This window comes from Jaculus jaculus, chromosome 2 (assembly GCF_020740685.1).
Source record: "Jaculus jaculus isolate mJacJac1 chromosome 2, mJacJac1.mat.Y.cur, whole genome shotgun sequence".
In the NCBI taxonomy this organism is placed as follows: domain Eukaryota; kingdom Metazoa; phylum Chordata; class Mammalia; order Rodentia; family Dipodidae; genus Jaculus; species Jaculus jaculus.
Genome location: NC_059103.1, coordinates 126041659 through 126068105, shown reverse-complemented (window position 1 = coordinate 126068105; position 26447 = coordinate 126041659). Strand labels below are relative to the sequence as shown.

The following is a 26447-nucleotide window of genomic DNA, read 5'->3' as shown; positions in this document are numbered from 1 at the left end:
ATCTTCAGCAATAAGGTCTACCTTATACCTCAGGTGGGTAATCATGTACTTTGACAGAAAGCTGTCTTGATTTGGGGACCTTATAAATCTCCCCGATAAACAGCTCAATATGGGTAGCAACCAATCTCTCTGGTACAGGGAGTTACAGGCCAGTGCCCCCCCCCAAAAAAAATTCTTTTGACCTTAGGCTTCATCCCACCCCTCCAGTTCCCTACTTTTCAGGTACTCCCCTCTTACTCCTTTTGAGGGTTATATCTTTTAAGCTATCTCATTTTGGATTTAGTTTTGTGTCTGTTTTCTCAGCCCTTCCCCTAGTCCTCTGCCGGAAACCCTTCCATTCCTATTATTCTGGCCTTGAGTTGCCTACCAGATATGTCAGCAACTAGAGCACATCCAGGTTAGGAACTGCAGATTAGTGACACCATGTGGTATTTGTTTTTCTATGATTGTGTTAATTTGCTGAGTACGATATCTTCCAAGTCTGTCCATTTTTCTACAAATTTCATTGTATCATATTTTTCTTACTGATGAGTAGAATTCCATTGTGTAAATGTACTACAACTTTGTTACCCATTGATCTAGGTTGATTCCAATTCTTAGTTATAATGAACTGAGCAGCTATAAACATGGTTGAACAAATATTTCCTTAGTGATGCATGGAGTATTTAGGATAAATGCCCAATAAGGGAATAACTGGGTCTGCTCATAGCTCTGTGTTCATCCTTTTCAAGAATCTCCATATTGATTTCCATAGTGGTTGTACAAGTTTACATTTCCACCAACAGTGGATGAGGATTCCTCTTTCTCCACATTCTCACCTACACTTGTTGTTGTTAGATTTCTTTATAATTGCCAGCCTTACTGGAGTAAGGTTTGTTTTACTTTGCATTTCCCTAATGGTTAAGGATGTTGATAGGTTAGGGATGTGTTAGCCATTTGTATGGCTTCCTCTGAGAACTCCCTAGTCAGTTCTCTGCCCCATTTTATATAAATTACTCAGTCTTGGAATTCTGTTATAAAAATGTAAAATGGACTGAAGGACTCCTGTTCCAACCAAAACAGGTTAAGGGGGAGCTCTTCTCAGCAGAATCTTGGGAATTCCATGTTGTCAGTTCTTACCATGGAAGGGTCTTCTCTACTTTACCTTCTGAAAGCTTATACATCAGCTATTATAATAGTGTAGCAAATTCACTCTACATGTACTATATATAAACTGTGTGTTCATATGTAGGGGAAGAACATATAGATATATTTAAGATACAGAGATACCCACTTTCTCTTTAGGAACAAAGAATTTACAATACCCTCGTCAAGAATGCATATTTCACATTTAGGAATCCAACATTCAAAAATTAAGAGGGAAATATACATGAAAATGTTGTAGAATAACTGAGAAAATGCATGCATTAATGAATGGGTTTTTTAGTGTGTGCGTGTATGTGCACACGTGTGTATGTGCTTGGGTGTCATATTCAAGAATACCACCCACTTTAAGACAAGAGCTCACATTGGTGTGGAGCTCATCAATTAGACTAAATTGGATGGCCAGCGAATTCTAGTGATCAACCTGTCTCTGATTTCCCAGTGCTGGGATTACAACTGAACTGGCTGCTATGTCTTGCATTTTTAATGTGGGCACTGAGAATCAAACTCAGGCCCTCATAAGGTTAAGTATTAACTGAACTATTTACCCAACCCATAAATGGGTAGATTTAAGGCATGCTTAGTTTAATAAAAGATTATATGAAAGTTATAGTGCCTTAGTTAATTAAGAATCAAAATTCCAAAACACTAACAGCGAACCACCAGAGGTATAATACCCAAGCACCTCTTCACTTCCAGAAAACTCTGAGGAAAGACTTGACAACATGATAAAAGAGCTTATATCCCTGATGAGTGAGTAGCAGCTCTCAGGAAAACTCTGTGTCCTTCCTTTCCCTTCCCTCCCATGGAGGTTGATCCCAAGAATACTACTGATGGACAGATACATGATGATCACAAGAAGCTTTTGTTTCCTTACTTCTACTCTTCTCTAATTATTCATATCATTGGTTAAGAGAAAAACTCAGACTACTGACTTCAAACCTATACTATGAACATTTAAAGTTATACATTTTTCCTAAATTTCATGTCAAATTTCCCTTTATCTGTGGATGATATAGTTCAAGGATCAAAGGTCACTGGGAAATCCTGCTAGAGCTGAGCTGAAAACCTTCTCCCTGGAGACCTACACTGCATGCAGCTCTACAGGAGAGAGCAAAGTCATTAGTGCAGAAAAAAAAAAAAAAAAAACAGTGGAGGGCTGGAGAGATTGCTTAGCGGTTAAGCGCTTGCCTGTGAAGCCTAAGGACCCCAGTTTGAGGCTCAGTTCCCCAGGTCCCACATTAGCCAGATGCACAAGTGGGCACATGCGTCTGGAGTTCATTTGCAGAGGCTGGAAGCCCTAGTGTGCCCATTTTCTCTCTCTCCCTCTATCTGTCTTTCTCTCTGTGTCTGTCACTCTCAAATAAATAAATAAATAAATAAAAATAAAAAAATAAAAAACCAGTGGACACTGTAAGCCTTATATTTGGCCAGCAAACCAACTAACTACTCTCTAATTAGACTGGAGGTCTGCTTCATGGGAGGAAATATATGCCTGATACTGAAACCCTATGACAGGCAATGTAATGAGCCCTAGGTGTGTAACACCTGTTGTTGTCTGGCTAAATGCATATATTATGCTCACCAAACTCCCCAGTAAGCACATCTTTTTTTTTTTTTTTTTTTTTTTCTTGAGGTAGGGTCTCACTCTGGCTCAGGCTGGCCTGTAATTCACTATGTACTCTTAGGGTGGCCTCAAACTCACAGTGATCCTCTTGCCTCTGCCCCCTGTGTGCTAGAATTACAGGCATGTGCCACCATGCCCAGCTTATTAAGCATGTCTCTTTATGGTCATACCCATAAATTAATGCTACTCTCAATTTTGGTTGAAGAGGCTTCTCTTTTCAAATGGTGGTGACCACTGGGATGACTCAGAATGCACCATAGTGCTGAGAAGAAGTAACCAAGGAGTGTTCAGCACTGCAATATCTCTTTCACACCTTCCAAGCTTCAAGGTCCATTGTAGAAGAGGTAGCAGAAACAATGTAAAAGCCAAAGGAAGGGTAGGACTCCTTACAACATGATCCTCCAGACACAAAATGGCCTGGATACCCATGACCTAACAGTGCCTGACACTACCTACACAAGACCATCATAATAGGAAGAAAAGACAATGACATCAAAACAAAAGACACTGATTGAGAGGGGGAGGAAATAAGAGGGGCAGTGGAGTTGTGAAGGAAAATGTTGGGGGTTATCATAGTTTACTTTCTATAAATTTGAAGTCAATTTCAAAAAAGAATTTCTTTTCCCTTCTTCTTCATTTCTTAGGTGGAAGATTCCTTCTTACCCTTAATCTTAACAACCTCAGCATAATTTTATTTCCTTTTTATGACAAGAATTTTCACATTTTCACTTGAAAGAAGCAATTTACAGCTTCTTTTTGGCATATGCTATTCAGTAGCCTTACATTATGGTCCTACCAATGGATGGTTCCAAGATGAGGTCAGAGCCCTCCCAATTCAATCTCTTTCCAAAGGTTCCATCTTTTTATAGTGCTTTCTTGGGAACAAAACCTCCAGTACATGAGATTTTGCATAAATTTCAGGTCTAAAGCAAAAAAAATGTATGAGCCACAAGTAAGTCCCAGATGATTGCTCCATAGATAGGTAAAAGCTATACTATTGCCATCTGATAAACACAAAAGGTAAATCAGATGTCTCTGTGAAACAAGAGTAATGTTTGGTAGGGTCACTGAGCTTTGAGTTGAGGATGAAGTATATGGCCTGGTGAAGATTCCATTCATCCTCACAGGAGTACCTGCAGCTCCTTGGGTCCCAAGTGGCCCTAGCTCAGCACTTACTGCTTCACAGAAGCCCCACAAAGAGAAAAGCCATTCTCAGAAATGTCATGTGTTATTCAGTAAGTAGGGAATGCTCAAGTTATTAAATCAAGTTACTTATATTTGTTCCACAAACACAATATTTAAAAAGCAAGGACTAGAGATATGGCTTAGCAGCTAAGGCACTTGCCTGTGAAGACTAAGCATGCATGTCTGAATCTCCAGGTCCCATGTGGCCAGATGCAGTGATGCAAGCATGCAGTGTTGCATATGTACACAAGGAGGCGCACACATCTGGAGTTCATTCACAGCAGCTGAAAGGCCCTGGCATGCCTATTCTCTCTCTCTCTCTAAAATAAAAATATATATTTTTAGCCGGGTATGGTGGTGCACGCCTTTAATCCCAGCACTCGGGAGGCAGAGATAGGAGGATTGCCATGAGTTCGAGGCCACCCTGAGTCTCCATCATGAATTCCAGGTCAGCCTGGGCTAGAGTGAGACCCTACCTCGAAAAACCAAAATATATATATATATGTATATATTTTAAATATATACATATATATTTAAATATATATATATGTATGTATGTATATGTATATTTAAAGACCAAATAAAACTTCAAGATCCTAAGAAGACTGGGGAGTTGAATGACTGGGGAATACCTGCCTCTGTATTTCTTCTTTCCATGACCGGTCATAGTATAGTCACACATTACTTAATAATCAGCGGACATAGTCTGAGAAGTGTGTTAATAGGTGATTCCAACCTTGAGCAAACATCATAGAGTGCACTTGTGCAAACCTAAATGGAGTGGGTCAATGACCAGCGTGGCCTCTTGGTGCAAGGAAAATGTAAACACAGGCTGATGACTAACGTGGCATTCAATATTATGCTGCACTTCTAAAGACTAAGTACAAGGAGCACATTTTGACATAATGAAAAGAATAGCATAATAAATCCATTAGCCAGCGTCTTATTTTCAAGTAGTATGTACTATACCTAATGGATGGTGATTCTCCTCAAGTCTGTAAGCCAAAATAAATCTTTTTTCCCCACAAAAATAAAGAAGAAAAAATCTACCCTAGATACGTCTATGGATGCTCTCAAATTTTAATTTTGTATTTTGCTTTGGATTCTGAAACTATGATGTTCTGAAACAGCTAGGAGAAATCCAGGGAAACCACCATTCTAGCCAGAGTGACCTAAAGTATAAATGGAGAGAAGAGGCTCTGCTCAGAGTCACCAGAATCTTACTATCCATGCTAAAACACTGGAGAGTGGTAACTCCAGCCCCCTTATCACAACACAAGCCAATATCTTTTCTTCCTCTGCCTCAAGCCATACAGTCACCAACACTCACTTTGGATGGAGTTCAGATTAATTTTCCAGTGACATGTGGTGATGTCACGGGCTTTACCCCAATGTGCCTCTTCATTTCATACTACCAAGCCTCAAAGTATTAGGCCAAGGTGCTAAGAAAGCACACTCTACAAGTAACCTGGATAACTTCTGTGTAATAAAAGCAACATAGTTTAGCTACTAGACTAGATGGAAATAAAGTACCTTTGTAGATAAGTCTAGATTTCAGAATGCCAGGCAAGGAATGAACTGTTTGCAATTAAAAATATAAATAGCGGCGGCAGCAGCAGACCCAGCAGTGGCAGCTTCAGCTGCAGCAGTGGAGGGCCCATCAGCACCAGACCCAGCGGTTCTACTCAGCAGTAAAGAAAAATTAAGTTATGAAATTTGCAGAAAAATGGATGGATCTGGAAAGGATTATACTAAGTGAGGTAACCCAGGCCCAGAAAGCCAAGCGTGACACGTTCTCCCTCATATGTGGATCCTAGCTACAGATGATTGGGCTTCTGCGTGAAAAGGAAAAAACTCAGTAGCAGAGGCCAGTAAGTTAAAAAGGAGATATAAAGGGAAGAGAAAGGAAGGGAGGAGGATACTTAATAGGTTGGTATTGTATATATGTAAGTAGAATGATTGAGATGGGGAGGGGATATGATGGAGAATGGAATTTCAAAGGGGAAAGCCGGGTGGGGGGGGGGGAAATGGTATTACCATGGGATATTTTTTTTTTTAATTTTTATTAACATTTTCCATGATTATAAAATATATCCCATGCCATGGGATATTTTTTATAATCATGGAAAATGTTAGTAAAAACTGAGAAAAAATATAAATAATAGCCAAATAAGAAATACTGAGAAGACAGATTTTTTTATATAAAGGAAAATGAGGGGCAGAAGGAGAGAAACAAGGAAGAAAGGAAGGAAGGAGAGGGAGATAAGTAGAAAATGAATGGTTTGTGACATTGGGTCATAAAAAAATCAATTTATACATTCATTTCAATGGTTAACTTTGTTATTGTTATTGTATTGTTATTTGTATTGGTTATATAAACTTTGTTATTGTGTGGTTATATTAAATTGGAAGAAATGCAGTATATTATAGAAGATTTCAAAAGTGAAAAAATAAAATTGAAAAGCTCTAATACATTTAATGTTTCCTAAATTTAAAAAAAATTACTTATTTATTTAATTTTTTTTTTTTTTAGATTTTCAAGGTAGGGTTTCACTCTAGCTCAGGCTGACCTGGAATTCACTATGTAATCTCAGGGTAGCCTCGAACTCACAACGACCCTCCTACCTCTGCCTCCTGAGTGCTGGGATTAAAGGTGTGGCTACCATGCCTGGCTTTCTAAATTAAATTTTAATGCAACATGACACTATTTAGGTCCTGATACTACAAGTCAAACAGTAAAAAAAAAAAAAAAGAAAAGAAAAACAAAAACAAAAAGAAAAAAATAGAAAAAAGAAAAAACTGGGCTCCCATCTGAAACTTGTGACTGTAAAGCTTTTTCCCATAAGCTTAAACTTGACCAGCTAAATGAAAATTTCATACAATTGGCATATCAATTTGCTTGAGTTTATCTTCACCTTCCATATCATAAAATATATTCTGAGGATAGTTTTGTAAAATCCACCATGGTTTGAGCATAACAAAACTTAAAATCTCTTATTTTTGCTGTGAAAGCAGGCCAGCTTCTGCTGCCATCATGGCACTTCCTCTGGATCTATAAGCTTCAATAAATATCCCTTCTTCCATAAAAAAAACACCTCTTATTTTTGTTTGTTCAGTTTTTGTTTATTTTGAGAGAGTGTTTCACTATAATCCCTAGTTGGCTATCCTCTTGCCTTAGTTTCCCAAGTTCCGAGATTACAGACATGCTCTACCACATCTGGCCAAGAATCTCTTGGCTGAAAATCATGACCTTCTCAAAAATATGCCAGCTATTCAACTGATAACTTCCTGGAATTGAATAAAAACTAGGCCTATGATATATGCAATGAAAAGCTGTACAGAATATGTTATTGTGCAAGAAGGCAATTTGACTATACATCCTTAGTGGCATGTAATATAAGAATAAAAATAAATGTAAAAATCTTGAATTTTACTTAATGTATATATTGCTTTTTTTTTTTGAGGTAGGGTTTCACTCTGGCTCAGGCTGACCTGAAACTCACTATGTTGTCTCAGGGTGGCCTCAAACTCACAGTGATCCTCTTTACTCTGCCTCCCAAGTGTGTGCAGCACCAAGCCTGGCTATTTAATAATTTGTTTTACAGGAGAGTCTTTATTAAGCCAGCTGGTGTCTGTCCCCTCACAGCAAGGAGGAAAGTGTCCACATCCTACTTTTACAGTAAGTTTTTAAAGGCAAAACTACATTGCTTTATAATGATTTGAAAAAACCCCAGCCACTCCCTCCACACACATTGTCTTTAGCAAGAAGAAGCAAGCAAGGATGATTCCAAAGGCAGAATTTTTGCAGTTAGCACAAGGTATGAAGCAGATAACAAACATCAGGACATCTTGACCTCAAGGGGAGAGAAAACACCAGATACCTTACTGGGACCCAACCACATTCTTGTAATTAATGCTCTGTGCTAATCTTTAATCTCTTATGGCTCCTTGAGAATGTCAAGATGGCTGAGTGGCCTAAGATGGCTTCCCTTAGGTCTGTTCACAGAGGTTGTTTCACTATAACACCATCCAAGGCTCAGGGTCCATCAGGGTCCAAGAGGTAGTGGAAAGAATGTCAGAGACAAAGGAAGGGTAGGACTGCTTACACTGCAATCTTCCAAACCAAATTGGTCTCGATATCCATGACCTTGCAGTGCATAGTATTACCTATAAAAGACTCTCGTAATAGACAGCTAAAAGTAGATCTATCATATGACCCAGCTATAGCACTCCTAGGCATATATCCTAAGGACTCATCTTATCTTAGAGATACTTGCTCAACCATGTTTATTGCCACTCAATTCACAATATCTGGGAAATGGAACCAGCCTAGATGTCGCTGATGACTGATGACTTGTTAATGAAAATATGAGATGTTTATATAATGGAGTTCTACTCATCAGTGAAGAAAAATGAAGTTATGAAATTTTCAGGAAATGGATGGATCTGGAAAGGATTATACTAAGTGAGGTAACCCAGGCCCAGAAGGCCATGTGTCGCATGTTCTCTCTCATATGTGGATCCTAGCTACAGATGATTGGGCTTCTGTGTGAGTAAGAAGAAAACTCAGTAGCAAAAGCCAGTAAACTAGAAAAGAGATATAAAGGGAAGAAAAAGGAAGGGAGGGAGGTACTTAATAGGATAGTATTGTATGTATGTAAGTAGAAGAATACATTAATGGGGATGAAAAGGCCCAAAGTGAGGTCAGGGGAAGAGATTGAGTAAAGGAAAGGTGGAGGGAGGGCTAATCAAAATCTAAGAGGATATAAATAAATCATATGGAAACCTACCTTTTTTTAAATTTGTTACTTTATTTTAGTGATATTTTGGAGTGTTGAGTAACTTAATATACCATTTTTTAAACAAAATTAGTTTTCTATTCTGAAAGTACAGGCAGTTTGGTACCATTATTAAGCTTATCCGTGACCTACCTTCTCCTCATTGGCCCCTCCTGGTTGAACCTGGAAACCTACTTTTTTAAACAATGGAACACTCAGAAGCCATAGATTGTTGCTAGAAAACTTTCAGTGCCAGGGATGGGATACCTTCCACTTAGTTGTTGGCCAGGGAGGTCCGTGATGCCCCCAAAACATTATAGGCCATTGCCAAGGCCCTTGGTTTCCCACCAGGAATAGATGGTAAGACCCTATTGCTGAAGACTCCACATACTTGGGCTGCAAGGCCACTGAGAAATCCTGCTGGAACTGAGCTGATAACCTCCTCCATGTAGACCAGCTGACAGAAAGCTGGAAGAAGCCATTCTGCATGCAGTTCAATGGGAGAAAGAGAAATCATCAGTGAAGATACTCAACAGTGGGCACTGCAAGCCTTATATTTGGCCAGCCAGGCCAAATGAGCCAACAGGTGCAATAGTGGCACATCTGTCATGGTGGAAACAAACTGCCCTCTAATTGGACTGGAGGCCCACTCTATGGAAGGGAATACATCCCTGATACTGAAAACTTAAAACAGGAGTAGTCATGAGCTTTAGGGGTGTACCATCTGCTGCTGTCTGGCTAAATGTATATACTATGCTTATCAAACAGCCCAGTAAGTACTTCTCTTAAGGTTCATCCCCTTATGTTAATGCTACTCTCACTTTTGGTAGAGAATCTTCTCTTTTCAGATGGCAGTGACCTTGGGATGACTTGGAACATATCATGGTGCTAGAAAGAAGTGACAGGAGTGCTCAGTACTGCAATATCTCTATCACACCTTCCAAGGCTCGGGGTCTAAAGTAGAAGAGGTGGCAGAAAGAATGTAAGAGCCAAAGGAAGGGTAGGACTCCTTACAATGTGCTCACCCCAGACACAAAATGACCTGGATATCCATGACCTTACAGTGCTTGACACTACCTACACAAGACCATCATAATAGGAGGAAAAGATCATGACATCAAAATAAAAGAGAGGCTGATTGAGATGGGGAGGGAATATGATAAAGAATGGGGTTTCAGGGCTGGAGAGATGGCTTAGCGGTTAAGCGCTTGCCTGTGAAGCCTAAGGACCCCGGTTTGAGGCTTGGTTCCCCAGGTCCCACGTTAGCCAGATGCACAAGGGGGCACACGCATCTGGAGTTCGTTTGCAGAGGCTGGAAGCCCTGGCGCGCCCATTCTCTCTCTCCCTCTATCTGTCTTTTTCCCTGTGTCTGTCGCTCTCAAATAAATAAATTTAAAAAATGAACAAAAAATATTAGGAAAAAAAAGAATGGAGTTTCAAAGGGGAATGGGGGGGGAGGGTATTACCATGGGGTATTTTTTATACTCATGGAAGTTGTTAAATCAAAAAGAATTCGAAAAGAAAAAAAAAGAGAGAGCGACTAATTGAGAGGGGGTTGGGTATGATGGAGAGTGGATTTGTGAAGGAGAAAATGGGGCATGGTGGCACATGCCTTTAACACCAGCACTTTGGAGGCAGAGGTAGGAGGATTGCTGTGAGTTTGAGGCCACCGTGAGAGTACATAGTGAATTCCAGGTCAGCCTGGACTACAGTGAGACCCTACCTCGAAAAAAAAAAAAGAGGTTTTTCTTAAGCAAAAATGTATGTGCCGGGCGTGGTGGTCCACACCTTTAATCCCAGCACTGGGGAGGCAAGAAGTAGGAGGATCGCTATGAGTTGGAGGCTAGCCTGAGACCTCATAGTGAATTACACATGGAGAATTCATTCATTTACACTGGTGGGCTGAAGTGAGATCCATGCACTCAAATGTCTTCCATCCCAAATTAGGATACATCCATGTCCTTTATAGGCTGTTTGACCAGGCATCACCTTGGCTCTTTTTCATTTCTGGTGAGCTACAAGTTTCTAAGGCAATGGAAAAGAGTTAAGACTGTCCCTGATTATTTAAAGGTTTAGCTAAGAAAGATGGCCAGGTGTCCTTGAGGTGATTGCTGTAATTCAAACTTATCTATAGGTTACAGCCCCCTTGTCCTGTTGACCCCAACCTGTCTGTGACATCTGGAGCCCTGACTTGTCATCTGTAGTTAATCCTATAGTTCCCAGCAAGGGAAGTTTTCCTTCAGTTTCCCTCGCTATTGAACCTGTTTCTCCTGACTGCTCAGCATTTTAAGGAGAGGGTCTTAGAGAAGCTATTTTTATTTTGCTTTGTTTTGTTCTTTGGCAGTAGAGTCTCTCTCTAGCCCAGGCTGACCTGGAATTCACTATGTAGTCTCAGGGTGGCCTTGAACTCATGGAGATCCTCCTACCTCTGCCTCCTGAGTGCTGGAATTAAAGGCATGCACCACCACACCCAGCCCTAGGAGCTAATTTGTTTTGGGTTTTCTTCTATTTTTATTTGTTTTTATTTTTTATTGACAACTTCCATGATTGTAAGCAATATCCCATGATCATTCCCTCCATCCCCCCCCCCCGCTTTCTCCTTTGAAACACTACTCTCCATCATATCCCCTCCCCCTCTCAATAAGTCTCTTTTATTTTGATGTCATGAACTTTTTCTCCCATTATGATGGTCTTGTATAGGTAGCATCAGGCTCTGTAACGTCATGGATCTCCATGCCATTTTGTGTATTTAATAATTTTTAAGGTAACTAGTTTTACTAATTGTGCTTGGAGTCAAGATGTTATATCTAAAGAAAGAATGGAATAATAAAGTTGAACTATTTTAGTTGAGAACCATATTAGAATTAGTATTAGAAATGTAAACAGGAATCCTTACTTTTGGGGGTGCTTTTTGTTTGTTGGCTGGCTTTGGGGGGGGGTTCTTGTCTGCTTTGGCAGGGTCTCAAAGCAGACATATGGCCTAAAACTCACACTCATCCTCCTACCTCAGCCTTACAAATGCTGGGATTAAAGACATGAGCCACCACACCTGGTTAGAATACTTGCTTTTTAAAAGAAAACAAAAGTATATGTTTTTAGACCTTTCTCTTAAAATAAACTAGGAAAAGAGAGCCAAAGAAAATGAACCTGGGGCTGGAGGAATGGCTTAGTGGTTAAGGCATTTGCCTGCAAAGCCAAAGGACTCAGGTTCGATTCTCCAGGACCCATGCTAGCCAAATGCACAAGGTGGCACATGTCTCTGGAGTTCGTTTGCAGTGGTTGGAGGCCCTGTGTCATTCTCCCCCCCCCCCCCCCGCCATCTTTCTCTATCAAATAAATAAATAATATTTTTTAAAAAGATTTAAAAAAAAAAGAAAATGAACCTGATGTGTATACTTACTCTTCAATCATTAACTCTAATGCCATTTTTCCAGAACATGTTAGAGAAATGGTCAATTCCCAAAGGCTTATGAGCCTACCACAACTTATTGTGTGCAACAAGACAAGAAATGATTCAGATCAACAGAACCACATCAAACAAATACAACAGGGTCCACTCAGTGGCCAATTGTATGTCTGAGCAATGAAAGGCAAAAATTATTGAATATGATTAAATGTCACTGAATGTTTAAAAGATGATGAGTTCATCTTGATGCACAGAAAATATGCACAAAGCTAAAGTTAATAAATTAAGTTGAAACTTAGTTTAAAACTTTTAATCAGGCCAGGTGTGGTAACACATGCCTTTAATCCCAGCACCCAGGCAGAGAGGTAGTGGGATTACTGTGTGCTCCAGGCCAGCCTGAGACTACAGAGTGAGTTCCAGATTAGCCTAGGCTAGAGTGAGACTCTACCTCAAAAAAACAAAACAAAACAAACAAACAAAAAAAATCTTTTAATCAAACATGCTATTATTCTAACTCATTTGCCATCAATGGAAATCACAGGCTTTAATAAGCCTTAAATACTTACTTTTGGGTTTATGAAAGGATGCCAACAAAATAATCCATACTATAAGCCCAAGTTGAACAAAATCACTAAGAACAGCCAAATTTCAGATGCATTTTCAACTACACATGACATTTTATGGTCAAGAATGAGAAAATTACAAAATATAATTACCCTCAAAGGTCTCCAAAACCAATTGAAAAGACATTTAGATATCGCAACTGAAAATGTAAAGAAGTAAAAATATATTTATATTAAGAGTCAAATTTCAAGTGAGCAGTCCAGATGGTAACAACTGTCAGTGATCCAACTGAACCAACTCATGTGCACAGGCTGCATCCAGGGACATGTTTCATGTAATCTCCAGTCCCACAAAGTGGCGATTTGCTATGGCCTTTGATGCTGACCACAGAAAATCTGAAATATGAACTTTACTGACATGGAAACAAGTCATTATTACATTGCTAGGTATAAAATTCAAAATTTAGAAGTATAACTAACATATGTCTTAAGTATAACTAAAAATATTTTTTAAGCTTGACTCAATAAACCTTATATTTGAATTTTTAGTAAGCAATGTATTTAACTACATTTTAACTAGTTTTTTTCAGGGGCAAAAGTTATCTCAGCTATTAGAGGCACTTGGCTGGAAAGCCTGCTGGCCCAGGTTTGATTCTTCAGTACCCACAGGAAGCCAGATATACAAGGCGGTGCATGCATCTGGAGTTCCTTTGCAGGTCCTAAAGTGCCCATAATTTCTTTGTCTCTCTGTCAAACAAATAAAAATATTTGTAAATGAATAAAAAGACAAAAGTGACCTTTTTCGACCTTATTTATGTTTGTAAATAGGTATAAAAAAACACTAGAAAGATGTCTTAGCAGTTAAGGTGCTTGCCTGTGAAGCCTAAGTACCCAGGTTGGAATCCCCAGTGCCCACGTAAACCCGATGCACAAGATGGTGCTTGCATCTGGACTTCATTTGCAGTGGCTAGGGGGCCTGGCTCATTCATCCTCTCTCTTAAATAAATAAAATATTTTTTAAAAGACACCTACAATTCCATTCTTGGTTCCTTCAAACTTCATTCTCCATGCTGAAATTAAGCTATCATCTGAGAACGCGGAGCAGCCCCGCCCAGCTCCCTATCCCTGCGCAAGCGAATTTCACCGTTGCGCATGCGCCAACGGGGCCATCCCAGCGGCTCTGAGCGCTGTTGTCTCCTCGGCTGGTTATCTGAATGTTTCACGAATGTCTTCCTCAAATTACGTGACGACCTGAGGAGCAATGGGAAGTTATTGCGTTCACAGGGGAGAGCTGCGCGCGTCTGTGAGGACCTTTGGGGACAGAAGACGCCCCGCCCCCCCATGCCCCTGGCTGGTCTCGGGGGCTGCGGAGGAGAAGCCGGTGCTCGGGCCAGCGCTCCCTGCTGCACCCGGGAAGCGCCCGCCCGCGGTACCCAGGGAGAGGAGTGACTTCTGAGGTCGGCTGTCACGCCTCGTGATAAATACGCTGCTGTTTGCCTGACGCTGAAGAGTGCTGAAAAAAAAGCAGAAAATACAAACGCCTCCAAGGGAAGGAGCTGGTCCCGGAAGGGGGTCCCCTAGAGTTCTGTTCTTGAGGACGGCCCCTAAGTGCCTGCCTTGTTACCTTCAAACTTGACGCTTTGTCTTGGGGATCGTCAACCCTTTATTGCTTTTGATCAGATTCGTGTTAACCCTCTACAATCTCCGTGTTTATCAGCCCGGCGGCATACGTTTATGTCTTGAACCTCAAAATGAAAGAGCAGAAGAACACTCAAACTTTTCAGAATAATCATATTACGATATACTCTTTTATTCGTAGACGTTAGTCCCAATAGGATTTGCAAACCAGTACTGTTTAACAAGTCTATTACTTTCTCTTATTTGGTATGAACCCACACACACGAGGGTTTTCTTTTGATGAGTTTTATAAATAATTGGCATTTAGGTATTATGTGCTACAAATTCTTAGCTAAGTAGAATTTGGAAATCTGCTCATCTTCCCATGAGTTTGATGCAAGTGTGAGGTTGGAATGGTATCCTCCCTTTGCAAAGTAAGACACTGACACCGTGAGCCAGTAAGAAACACCAGCCATCTGCCCCAGGGTCTTTGAGCTTTTACCACCTTACTTAAGCTTTAGACATTTCTGAGATCCAAAGTACTATATAAGCGTGATACCCAACTCAAAATTGTCAAATATAATTAGTTAATAATAAGACTTAATGTGGGGCTGGAGAGATGGCTTAGCAGTTAAGGCAGTTGCTTGCAAAGCCAAAGGACCCAGGTTCAATCCCCCAGTACCCATGTAAAGCAAGATGTACAAGTAAAACAAGATGCACAAGGTGGCGCAGGCATCAGGAGTTTCTTTGCAGTAGCAAGAGGCCCAGGCCTCTCTATATCTAGCTATCTCTCAAATAAATGAGTAAATAAATAAAATATTTTTTCAAAGAACTTAATGTGTTACAGAGAAGAAAACCATTTAGGGAAGTAGATATAGCTTACTGACTAAGAAATACAGCCACTTCCCAAGCTGTATAGTTTGATTTACAATTTCCAGAATTATAATTTTTCAACTGTACAGTGTTGTGAAAGTCATATGCCCTCAGTAGATCTTTCCTGTTCAAGAGATGGGATGCATGATACTCTTGTGATGCCACCTGATCACAAGGGTTGATGGCCCACCAGTTAAGGTGCTTGCCTGCAAAACCTAACAACCCAGGTTTGATTCCCCAGTACCCATGTAAAGCCAGATGCACAAAGTGCCACATTCATCTGGAGGTTGTTTTTAGTGGCTAGAAGCTCTGGTGTGTCCACTCTTTCTTTCTTCCTCTTCCTCTTTCCCTACACCCCCCCTCCTCTCTCTTTCCTTGGAAAAAATAAATAAATAATTTTAAGAGTTTATCAGGATATAACCCCATTGTAAGTTGAAGATCATTTGTATTTTAAGATACCTAAAAAAGGGAACGGGCGTGGTGGTACATGCCTTTAATCCCAACACTCGGGAGGCAGAGGTAGGAGGATTGCCATAAGTTCAAGGCCACTCTGAGACTTCATAGTGAATTCCAGGACAGCCTGGCCTAGAGTGAGACCCTACCTCAAAAAACCAAAAAAAAAAAAAAAAAAAAGATACCTATAAAAGGAAACAAACAGTGAATAGTAGACATTAAATTTAATAATTCTTAAGATTACAGCTGATAGATATGATGATCTTGGGATCTGTGAATACAAAGAAGTCTGCATTTTCATCAATACCTTGTATTTTGTATAAACATTAAATTCAACCATAACAATGAGTAATTTATGATGTATTAAAAATAGAGACTACAGAACTGGAGAGATAGCTTAGCATATAAGGCATTTGCCTGGAAAGCCATAGGACCCTGGTTCAATTTCCCGTAAGTCTGATGCATAATATGACACATGAATCTGGAGTTCAGTTGCAGCAGCTGGATGTCCTGGTGCATCCATTCTCTCTGTGTGTGTGTATCTCCTGCCTCTTTCTCTCTCATTCTCAAATAAATAAACATCAAAAATTTTAAAAGAGGGAGAGAGACTACAAGACTGGAGAGATGGCTTAGCCATTAAAACACTTGCCTGTGAAGCCTAAGGACCCAGGTTCCATTCCCCAGTACCCACATAAGCCAGACGCACAATGTGGTACATGCATCTGGAATTCACTTGCAGTGGCTAGAGGCCCTGACATGCCCATTCTCTCTCTGTCTGTCTTCTCCCTATCTCTCTCTGCTTGCAAATAAGTAAATACATAAAATAAAAATTAGAGACTACAAACTGACAAGTCACATCATAATATATTATGAGTACTGTGTAGGAATTTAAACACTCTATTATTCTTATTTTGATAAAGTTCACAGAACTCCTGCTATGTGATAGTTTCAGAGCTCTGAGTTGTAATTCCAACTGTGATAGTTATTAAGCAAAATTTGCAAAATAATCGCTTTCAATTTTTCTGCTCAGAAATAGAATTCCATTAAATTCTATTAAAATACTAGATAGTTTATATTTCTAGGATTTTTTTGTTGTATTCATGTGTTTGGAAATTTATACTCCCTGAAAAATGTTTAGTAATCATTTTTACCCTAATTTCTTACATGAACCATAGAGTCTCAAGCAAGTTAAATATTATGCACAAGATAACAAATTAAGCCAAATGGTTACAATTGAGTAGAAATCTAGAAACACCCAGAATTAGAATTGTTTATATAAATGCTCCACTTACTAACTTACCAGCTCAGAACCTCTATACTTTAGAAACATGCGTCTGTCATCATAATGGATTACCTATCACTGATGTGCAAAACAAAACATTACCACTTAACCAAAAAGGATAGGTCGGAACAATTTTGAGAGGGTGGATTTAATGAGCAGGATAAGATGGGTAGTCTTTTTTCTAAAGATATAGCAAGAAAGTGAATGTCTTAATATAAAAGTCAGAAAAGAAGAATTTGTGATTTGATGACTAGAACCTGAATTTAATTTCAACATATGATATTGGTACCAATGATTCTATGGTATTTCTCTATAGATATTTTATATTCTAAACTCCCCCACGCCTGTCACTGTCTTCCACGGTCCCCCATGCCTGTCACTGTCTTCCACTAAATAAAAAATCCCCGGGCTGGAGAGATGGCTTAGCAGTTAAGCGCTTGCCTGTGAAGCCTAAGGACCCCGGTTCGAGGCTCGGTTCCCCAGATCCCACGTTAGCCAGATGCACAAGGGGGCGCACACGTCTGGAGTTCGTTTGCAGAGGCTGGAAGCCCTGGCGCGCCCATTCTCTCTCTTTCCCTCTATCTGTCTTTCTCTCTGTGTCTGTCGCTCTCAAATAAATAAATAAAAAATTTTAAAAAAATCCCCCTCCCCTGATGAAATTATGCCGTGTGTGGTTTGACTTATATCAGTGATTCTATTTGGGTCAACTAATGTTGTGAATTTTCATTCATATAAATGCTGCCCCTAATTATCCTGGTAAGTGGATCAACAAATGCCTGCTGTTTGTCTTTGAACCCGTGCAGCCAATAACTGGTGGAGTGATTTAATGCAGCTGGAACACAGCCCTGACAGGATAGTCTGCAAAGTGTGCGACAGTTCACTGGACTTGTGCAGTGACCTTGGTCTAAGGACTTACAGTGTGCATCACACGAAACTTGAAAAAAAAAAATCCCTTTGCTGTAATTAAAGAAACAGGATAAAGGAAGGGTGAGCTCTGGACTCTGATGCCGGTTCTTGGCAGAGCTCTGGAAAGGTAATGCTTTCATCTGGAAGGAATTGCTGTGCTGATTAAAAACCTGCCAAGGGCTGATGTAATGGCTCAGCCGGGGCCACAAGCACGAGGGCCTGAGACCTCCTAAGTTCAATTCCCCAGCACCCACGTATACACAACTAGTCTGGGAGTTTCAAAGCAGGAGAATCACTGGGGCACCCTGGTCAACCAGTCTAACCGAAAACGAGGGCTACCGGTTCAGTGAGAGGACCCGGTCTCAAGGAGACCCCCAGTGTTCTCCTCTGGCATCCACTTGGGTGCACAAGGGGTACATGTGCGCACACGTGCATACACTAAACATACGCACACTATACATACTGCCCACTCCCCCCCCCAAAAAAACCATACTCTTGCAGAATAACAGCAGCACAGATGTGGCCCATTTGGAGAAACAAGGGAGAAAAGGGCTGAAGAGCAGGAACACTGAGCCATGCTTCTGAACTCCCCTGCTTTTTCGGGTCTTTTCGAACACCCTGGTTCCGTCCCCTCAGTGTGTGATGCCCTCGCCTCTAGCCCTATGCCGCTACCTCCGTGGCGAGCTGCCCCCATCATCCGTGGACTCTCGGCCCTGCAGCAGCCCCTCCGTGGTGCCGGGGAAGGTCGGGAAGCTCTTCCTGGGGGTCACTCCTCCTCGGGCCCCACGGCTGCCACGCCGGCTGGCCTGGTGTTCCATTGAGTGGGAACACGTGCGCCTGCTCCACAGGCTGGGCACTGGAGGGTTTGGCTCGGTGTACAAGGCCACTTACCACGGTGTTCCTGTGGCCATCAAGCAAGTGAACAAGTGCACTAAGAACCTACGAGCATCCCAGAGGAGTTTCTGGGCTGAGCTAAACATTGCAAGGCTGCGCCACGACAACATAGTGGGGGTGGTGGCTGCCAGCACGCGCACGCCCGAGGGCTCCAACAGTCTAGGGACCATCATCATGGAGTTCGGGGGCAACGTGACTTTACACCAGGTCATCTACGGGGCCACCGGATGCTATCCCGAGGAGGAGGCTGGAAAGCCTGGCGGCGGCGAGCCCCTGAGCTTGGAGAAGTGCCTGAAGTACTCGCTGGATGTTGTGAACGGCCTGCTTTTCCTCCACTCGCAGAGCATCGTGCACTTGGACCTGAAGCCGGCGAACATACTGATCAGCGAGCAGGAAGTGTGTAAGATCGGTGACTTCGGCTGCTCCGTGAAGCTGGAGGACCAGCGGTGCTTCCGGACCCCCGGCCCCCAAGTAGGAGGCACGTACACGCACCAAGCCCCGGAGCTCCTGAAAGGGGAGCCCGCCACGCCCAAGGCCGACATCTACGCCTTCGCCATCACTCTCTGGCAAATGGCCACCGGCGAGAGGCCGTACTGCCGCGAGCCGCAGCACGTGCTGTACGCCGTGGTGGCCGACCACCTGCGCCCGAGCCTGGCCCGCGCCGTGTTCACCCGCTCGCCGCGGGGGCGCCGGCTGCAGAGCCTCGTCCGCGGCTGCTGGGAGGCCAGCGCCCTGCGGAGGCCGAGCGCGGAGCGGCTCCTGCTGGACCTGAGCGCTTTCAGAGCCGACCTGGGCGGACGCCGACCCGCAGCAAGATAAGCCTCTGTCTGTCTGTCTGTCTGTCTGTCTGTCTGTCTGTCTGTCTGTCTGTCTGTCTCTCTCTCTCTTTCTCTCTCTCTCTCTCTCTCTCTCCCTCCCTCCCTTCCTCTCTCTTTCTCTCTCTCTTTTTGTTTTAAAGCAATTGTGATGGTGTGGAAGAAATCGTATTGGAAGGACAGAGTTTTAGAAAATAAAGTTACTGAAAACTCCTTTAGACTGAAGTTTGTCTAACACAGACAGCAGAGCTCGAGTCTTCTCCGTGTCCACTGGCGCTCACCTTATTCCTTATGTATTGTCATGCTCTCCTGGGCCCCTGGGCTTATTGTGAAAGTTCCGTAGTATTATTCTTTCTTATTGATAAAACAGGGTGTTTTGTTTGTTGTTGTTTTGTTTTGTGTGTTTGTTTGTTTTAACAGAAAATACCTTTACAGCCGGGCGTGGTGGCACACGCGTTTAATCCCAACACTTGGGAGGCAGAGGTAGGAGGGTCGCCATGAGTTCGAGGCTACCAGGTCAGCCTGGGCTAGAGTGAAACCCTACCTTGAAAAAACAAAAAAGAAAAGAAAAGAAAAGAAAAAACCTTTGCAGACCTGCCAAATTTTTCAATAAGTATTCGCATGTCCCATCCCTACCTCCTAAATTCAAACTATAGTTTATGTGCTTCCAAAAAAATCATAAAAACCCACCTTAAAAGAAAGATGAGCTTGCTTCCTATTCCTTACCCTAGAGAACTTTTTTGGTTTGTAATTACCTTTGCACAAAAGTTTCAAATTGAACTAAATTTAAAACCAATAATATTCTAAATTAATTGTAGTAGTTTAAATTTGAACATTGCCATAAGTATAAAAATTCTACAATACTTTTACATAAGATGACTTTTACCTGGTATTTGGGGCCAAAAATAAATTGCAAGATAAATGTGATATGACTGGAGAAAAAAACAGAATCACAGCAGGGAGTGAAATTCAACATTTCATGGTGCGGAGTAGGTGGGTTGTGTCAGGTTACTCATTCTATTAGTAAAGATGATGGGTGCTGTAGATGAAACTTAGAGGCAGTGACTAGCTCTTGTCTTTGGGACAGCTTTCTCCTAATGACAGCAGTGCTGTGGCTGGTACAGAGGCTGGGGGAGTTCATGACAAGGGCTTGAGCAGGAGGTGGTGTCTGGACTGTGAAGGAAATAGGAAGAGGCACAGCCTTGCAAGGAGACATGAGACACAGAAATGTGTTTGGTTTGGTTTTAGAATGAAGACACTTATTTCTGGAACAGAAGATATGAAGGTAATTGACGAACTTTAAATGCTCAGAAGATGTGAAAAGTAAGAGCTATGGAAAGATTGTACTATTAGAGTGAAGGGATATCTCTTCCCAAGATGAGAGCCATAAAGGGTACTGACAAGTTTACAGTAGGAAAAGGGAAGCTGCAGAAATATGCAGCTCTGGGTACCCAGTTTTTCTATCTAGAGTAGTTGAAAGTAAAGGGTCTATGGAGTGAAATTCTGGTCTAGGGGATGCAAACGAATGCTCTTTAGGACCCAATAGTATTGACAAGATGCTGCTAACTCTGTCCAGATAGGCTGAACAAGCCATGATAGACCCATGAATACAGTCTCCAGGTTTTGACTTTGCAATGGAGTAAAATCAATAGGCATTCAATCGAAACTATACTTTGGGTTTCAATTTGAAACTTTTCCCAGTCTGTTTACATGTAGTCTTATCTTCAGTCTCAGTACTGGGCAGCAACAGTGAGCCACAGCACCCAGTCACAGCCTCGCAGTTAGGAGGCAAACAAGCAATGCTAGACAGTGTTCTGTCTCCAGTGTTTTCAGAAGCAGCTGGCTGGCTGTGCCCATGGAGTTCCGTATTTGAGAATTCAACTGACAACAGATTAAAAATATTTGGGCCGGGCATGGGGGCACACACCTTTAATGCCAGCACTTGGGAGGCAGAGGTAAGAGGATCACCATAATTCAAGGCCAGCCTGGGGAAAATTGCCACACAGACTTCATTCCTTCTTATCATTCTTTGAATAAAATAGTATAATCAACATTAATACACTATTTACATTATATTGGTATTACAAGTGATCTACAGGTCATTTAATGTAAACGAGTATTGCCTAAGCTGTATGCAAATACTGCACCATTTTACAAAAAGAATTTGTACTTCCACAGATGCAGTTTAGTACCGACAGGGGGTCCTGGAACTAATCCATTGTGCATAGTGAGAAACAACTGTATCCAATAAATGTGTGAAATAGTCAACACTTTATTATTTTTTCAACACTGCTATTAAATAAACTGTTAGGATAGATAATTTTGCCCAACTGCAGGCTAATATAACTGTGCTGAGCCCATTTAAAGTAGGTTTGGTGAAGCCATAGAATTCGGTAGGTTAGATGTACCAAGTGAACTTGAAAGTTCAGAAATGTCTTCCAAAATGAACATAGGCACAGCTGAAGGAAGTACTGTGTGTTGTCTTCTTTTCTCCTGAGAATCACACTAAGTTGAAAAGCAAACACAAGGCAGTCGACCCCATACACCTCAATCCATGGAACTAAGAAATAGAGAAAAGAGGGCTGGAGAGATGGCTTAGCGGTTAAACGCTTGCCTGTGAAGCCTAAGGACCCCGGTTCGAGGCTCAGTTCCCCAGGTCCCACGTTAGCCAGATGCACAAGGGGGCGCACGCGTCTGGAGTTCGTTTGCAGAGGCTGGAAGCCCTGGCGCGCCCATTCTCTCTCTCCCTCTATCTGTCTTTCTCTCTGTGTCTGTCGCTCTCAAATAAATAAATAAAAATTAAAAAAAAAAAAGAAATAGAGAAAAGAAACCCTTGAAATATGTAGGATGTCCAAAGACTAGACTGAGTCCCTGAGAAGAATACAGGGAATAAAAGACGAAGGTTTAGGGTAATGAGAGTCATATCAAGTGATATGTCCCAAAGACAATTGCAAATAGAGGGTATATACCTTAAAGCATCAGGCTGTCTGGAAAATGCAGACTGTGGAAAAAAATAAACTTCTGGAAATCGGACTTAGAGCAGAGCTGAGGTCCTAAAGTTGGTAGTGGTATAAGGAAGAAATGTTACAGAGTCCAGCCATCACAGAGCCCAGACACTAATAGCAAAACAGCTCCTGACTGTGACAGCATCATCCTGCAGGCAAGACAGAAATTCAAGAGAGGCTCAGATACCTCCTAAGTCTAGATTTCTTTGAGAGAGAAAACTTTGAGGCTGCAAAACCCACAGAAATGCCATGTTTGAAGGAACAAGCAGGTGAAGGAAGTCTTTGAGCCATAGAAAGACCACCCTGACGGGAGATACAGTTAGTAGGTGGGTCACTCCACCTGTAATATTCAAGAACCTAATAGCAAGATTCAACGCTGACAAATCACTTAAGCAATATAAAAATTAAGATAATTGAGAGTTAGGGCTGGGGAGATGGCTTAAAGATGCTTGCCTGCAAAGCAAAAGGACACAGGTTCAATTCTCCAGTGGTAGCACATGAATCTGGAGTTTGCAGTGGCTAGAGTCCCTGAAGTCCCCATTCTCTCTCTCTTCCCCCTCCTTTCTCTGTCTTAAAAAAATAAATAAAATATTTATAAACAAAAGAGTGAGTTAAGTTGTGGTGGAAAGAGATATAACTTATCAATTATACTATTGCTTATAGAAATAACCTAGGATTATGGACAGTATATAGAGACAACTAATAAAATAAAAATACAACTGACATCCAAAATAAAAAAACAAAATAGATGGCTGGAGAGATGGCTTAAGGGTTAAGGCACTTGCCTATAAAGAAAGCCAAAGGACCTGGGTTTTATTCCCCAGTACCCATATAAGTCAGATGCACAAGGTGGCACATGTGTCTGGAGTTCCTTTGCAGTGGCAAGAGGTCCTGTCATGCCTATTTTTCTCTTTCTCTCTCTCTCTCTCTCTCTCTCTCTCTCTTTATCTGTCCCTTTCTTTTACTCAAATAAATAAATAAATAAAGTTTTAAAAAATGAAATGGAAACAAAAAATTGAGATTTTACCAAAATTAGAAGAGGAAATATCCATTTATCTGCAAAATTTAGAACTCTTAAGCAACTGTGTATTAAAAGAAAATACTACCTGAAACGTGATTCTCAAGAGCAGACATAGTAGAAAGATGTTATTATGCCAGGATAAGAATAAAGGAGTGAGAAAGTTATCATCTCAAGCAGTAACAGAAAAAAAACAATAAAAACAAAATCAATTTAATGAGTTGAATTTAGGGAGAACAGGAAAAATAAGCTGGAGGGGCTGGAGAGATGGCTTAGTGGTTAAGCGCTTGCCTGTGAAGCCTAAGGACCCCGGTTCGAGGCTCGCTTCCCCAGGACCCACGTTAGCCAGATGCACAAGGGGGCGCACGTGTCTGGAGTTCGTTTGCAGTGGATGAAGCCCTGGTGCACCCATTCTCTCTGTCTACCATCCTATTTCTGTATCTCTCTCAAATAAATAAAAATAAAATATTTTTAAAAAAGAAAAATAAGCTGGAAAGGTGTTTAAAAAAAGAAAATTTTATATAATGATTTCCTAAGAATTAGAACAAATAGCCAGGCATGATGGCACACACCTTTAATCCCAGCACTGGGAAGGTAGAGGTAGGAGGATCACTGTGAGTTCGAGGCCACCCTGAGACTACATAGTAAATTCCAGGTCAGCCTGAGTTAGAGTGAGACCCTACCTCGAAAAAAAAAAAAAAAAAGAATTAGAACAAATAAATGAAAAACTAAGCTTGTTGAACACAGATCAACAACAACAACAAAACATTAGAAGGGCTGGAGAGGTGGCTTAGCGATTAAGGCACTTGTCTCTGAAGCCTAAGGACCCAGGTTTGATTCCCCAGTACCCACATAAGCCAGATGCACAGGGAGGCACATGTGTCTGGAGTTCATTTTAGTGGCCAGAGATCCTGGTGTGCCCATCCTCTCTCTATCTGCTCTTTATCTCTCTCTCAAATAAATAAATAAATATTTTAAAACACTAGAAGAAAAATCACATATATGCAAATTAGAGATTAATGACCAAAGCAGAGGACATTTTTGTACTTTAGAAAAAAACTGCACCACCTTGGAAATAAAATTGAACACTTAGAAAAGTATATATAGCATGTGTGAGAGTGTCAGCTCAGTTTTTTTTTTTAATTTTTATTAACATTTTCCATGATTATAAAATATATCCCATGGTAATTCCCTCCCTCTCCACCCCCACATCAGCTCAGTTGTTTTAATTTTTTTAAATTTTTTATTTATTTATTTGAGAGCGAAAGACACAGAGAGAAAGACAGATAGAGGAAGAGAGAGAGAATGGGCCACCAGGGCTTCCAGCCTCTGCAAACGAACTCCAGACGTGTGCGCCCCCTTGTGCATCTGGCTAACGTGGGACCTGGGGAACCCAGCCTCTAACCGGGGTCCTTAGGCTTCACAGGCAAGCGCTTAACCGCTAAGCCATCTCTCCAGCCCATAAATTTTCTTTTTTTTAAAAAATTTTTTATTTATTTATTTGAGAGCGACAGACACAGAGAAAGACAGATAGAGGGAGAGAGAGAGAATGGGCACGCCAGGGCTTCCAGCCTCTGCAAACGAACTCCAGACGCGTGCGCCCCCTTGTGCATCTGGCTAACGTGGGACCTGGGGAACTGAGCCTCGAACCGGGGTCCTTAGGCTTCACAGGCAAGCGCTTAACCACTAAGCCATCTCTCCAGCCCCAGCTCAGTTTTTAAGAGCAGTTTTTGTTCAAGCATGAAGGCCTGAGAAAGTCTGAGAGACTGCTCTGCGCTTAATCCCGGGCCCCACATAAACAGCTAGGCATAGACATGTGTGTCTGAAACCTACAGAAGCAGAGACCTAAGAGCCTCTGGAGCTCATGAAAAAGAAAACAGCAAACTCCAGAATCAGTAAGAGACACCAGCTCAAGTAAGACTGGACTACAGAGTGAGGTAGGAAGACACCAGATAGTCCCCTCAGGCCACCATAGATAAGCACACCTTGCTGTAGGCGAGTGCATGGACTCCATAAACATACACACACACAAAAGTTGGTGATACCAGGAACAGAGGACAGGATCCCTAGCCAATGTATACAAGGGGGTTGGGCAAATAAATAAATATATTAAGGTTAAGAATCCACATAGTACTAATAATTAACTAAATTAGTAAGTGTGGAAGAAAGGAAAGCTCTTCCTTCTAATAGAATGTCAAATATAGTGCTAATAAGTGCCAAACATTTGTTACAAATATTTATCCTCACAATGGAGAAGTCCTGCCAACATTATCTCACAAATGATGGAGAGAGGTAGGTAGATATAAACCCTAGGAACGTTATTATTACCAATAATGGATCAAATTGACCTTCTGAGCCTCCTCATAGGATGCACTGAGAACAACATAATACCACCTGTTAGAGATGACCTTACTCAAATAATGAGGAAATAATACATGAACACAGATTGGAATTGGCCTACACTTCAAAACAACCAAGAATGGAAATAAAGAACTACAGCATTTCAAGGCAATGGCTAAGGTAGTACATGCTCCTGGATTGCACATTCCAGGACTGGGCAATACAAGATAATGGATCCTGGATGGTCCAACAGCAACCATTATTAGGACAATTGATCAAACTGATTAAATAGGATCAGTAAATTATATTACAGTATTATGTTGATTTTTTGGTTATAATAATTGCAACTATGTTGAGTGTCTTTGCTTTTAGAGCATAGTAAAGTACTAAAAGGGAACTGAGATGTTATGTCTGCAAGTTACTCTCAAATGAGACTGATTTTTTTTTTTTTTTTGAATCAGGATTTCACTCTAAGCCAGGCTGACCTATAACTTAATGTGTTGTTTAGGTTGACCTTGAACTCAAAGTGCACCACCATGCCT

General features: G+C 41.4%; 1 protein-coding gene across 1 annotated transcript; it reads left to right on the top strand.

Moving 5' to 3' along the window:
* Positions 1-18475: 18475 nt before the first annotated feature.
* On the top strand, positions 18476-19546 carry Mos (MOS proto-oncogene, serine/threonine kinase). Its single transcript, XM_004653467.2, has one exon. The coding sequence runs from the start codon at positions 18476-18478 to the stop codon at positions 19544-19546; it is 1071 nt and encodes a 356-aa protein (XP_004653524.2).
* The last annotated feature ends 6901 nt before the right edge of the window (positions 19547-26447 follow it).

Bases quoted from the DNA above. Each gene is read 5' to 3' on its own strand.
- Mos (XM_004653467.2), top strand. From the start codon at position 18,476: ATGCCCTCGCCTCTAGCCCTATGCCGCTACCTCCGTGGCGAGCTGCCC.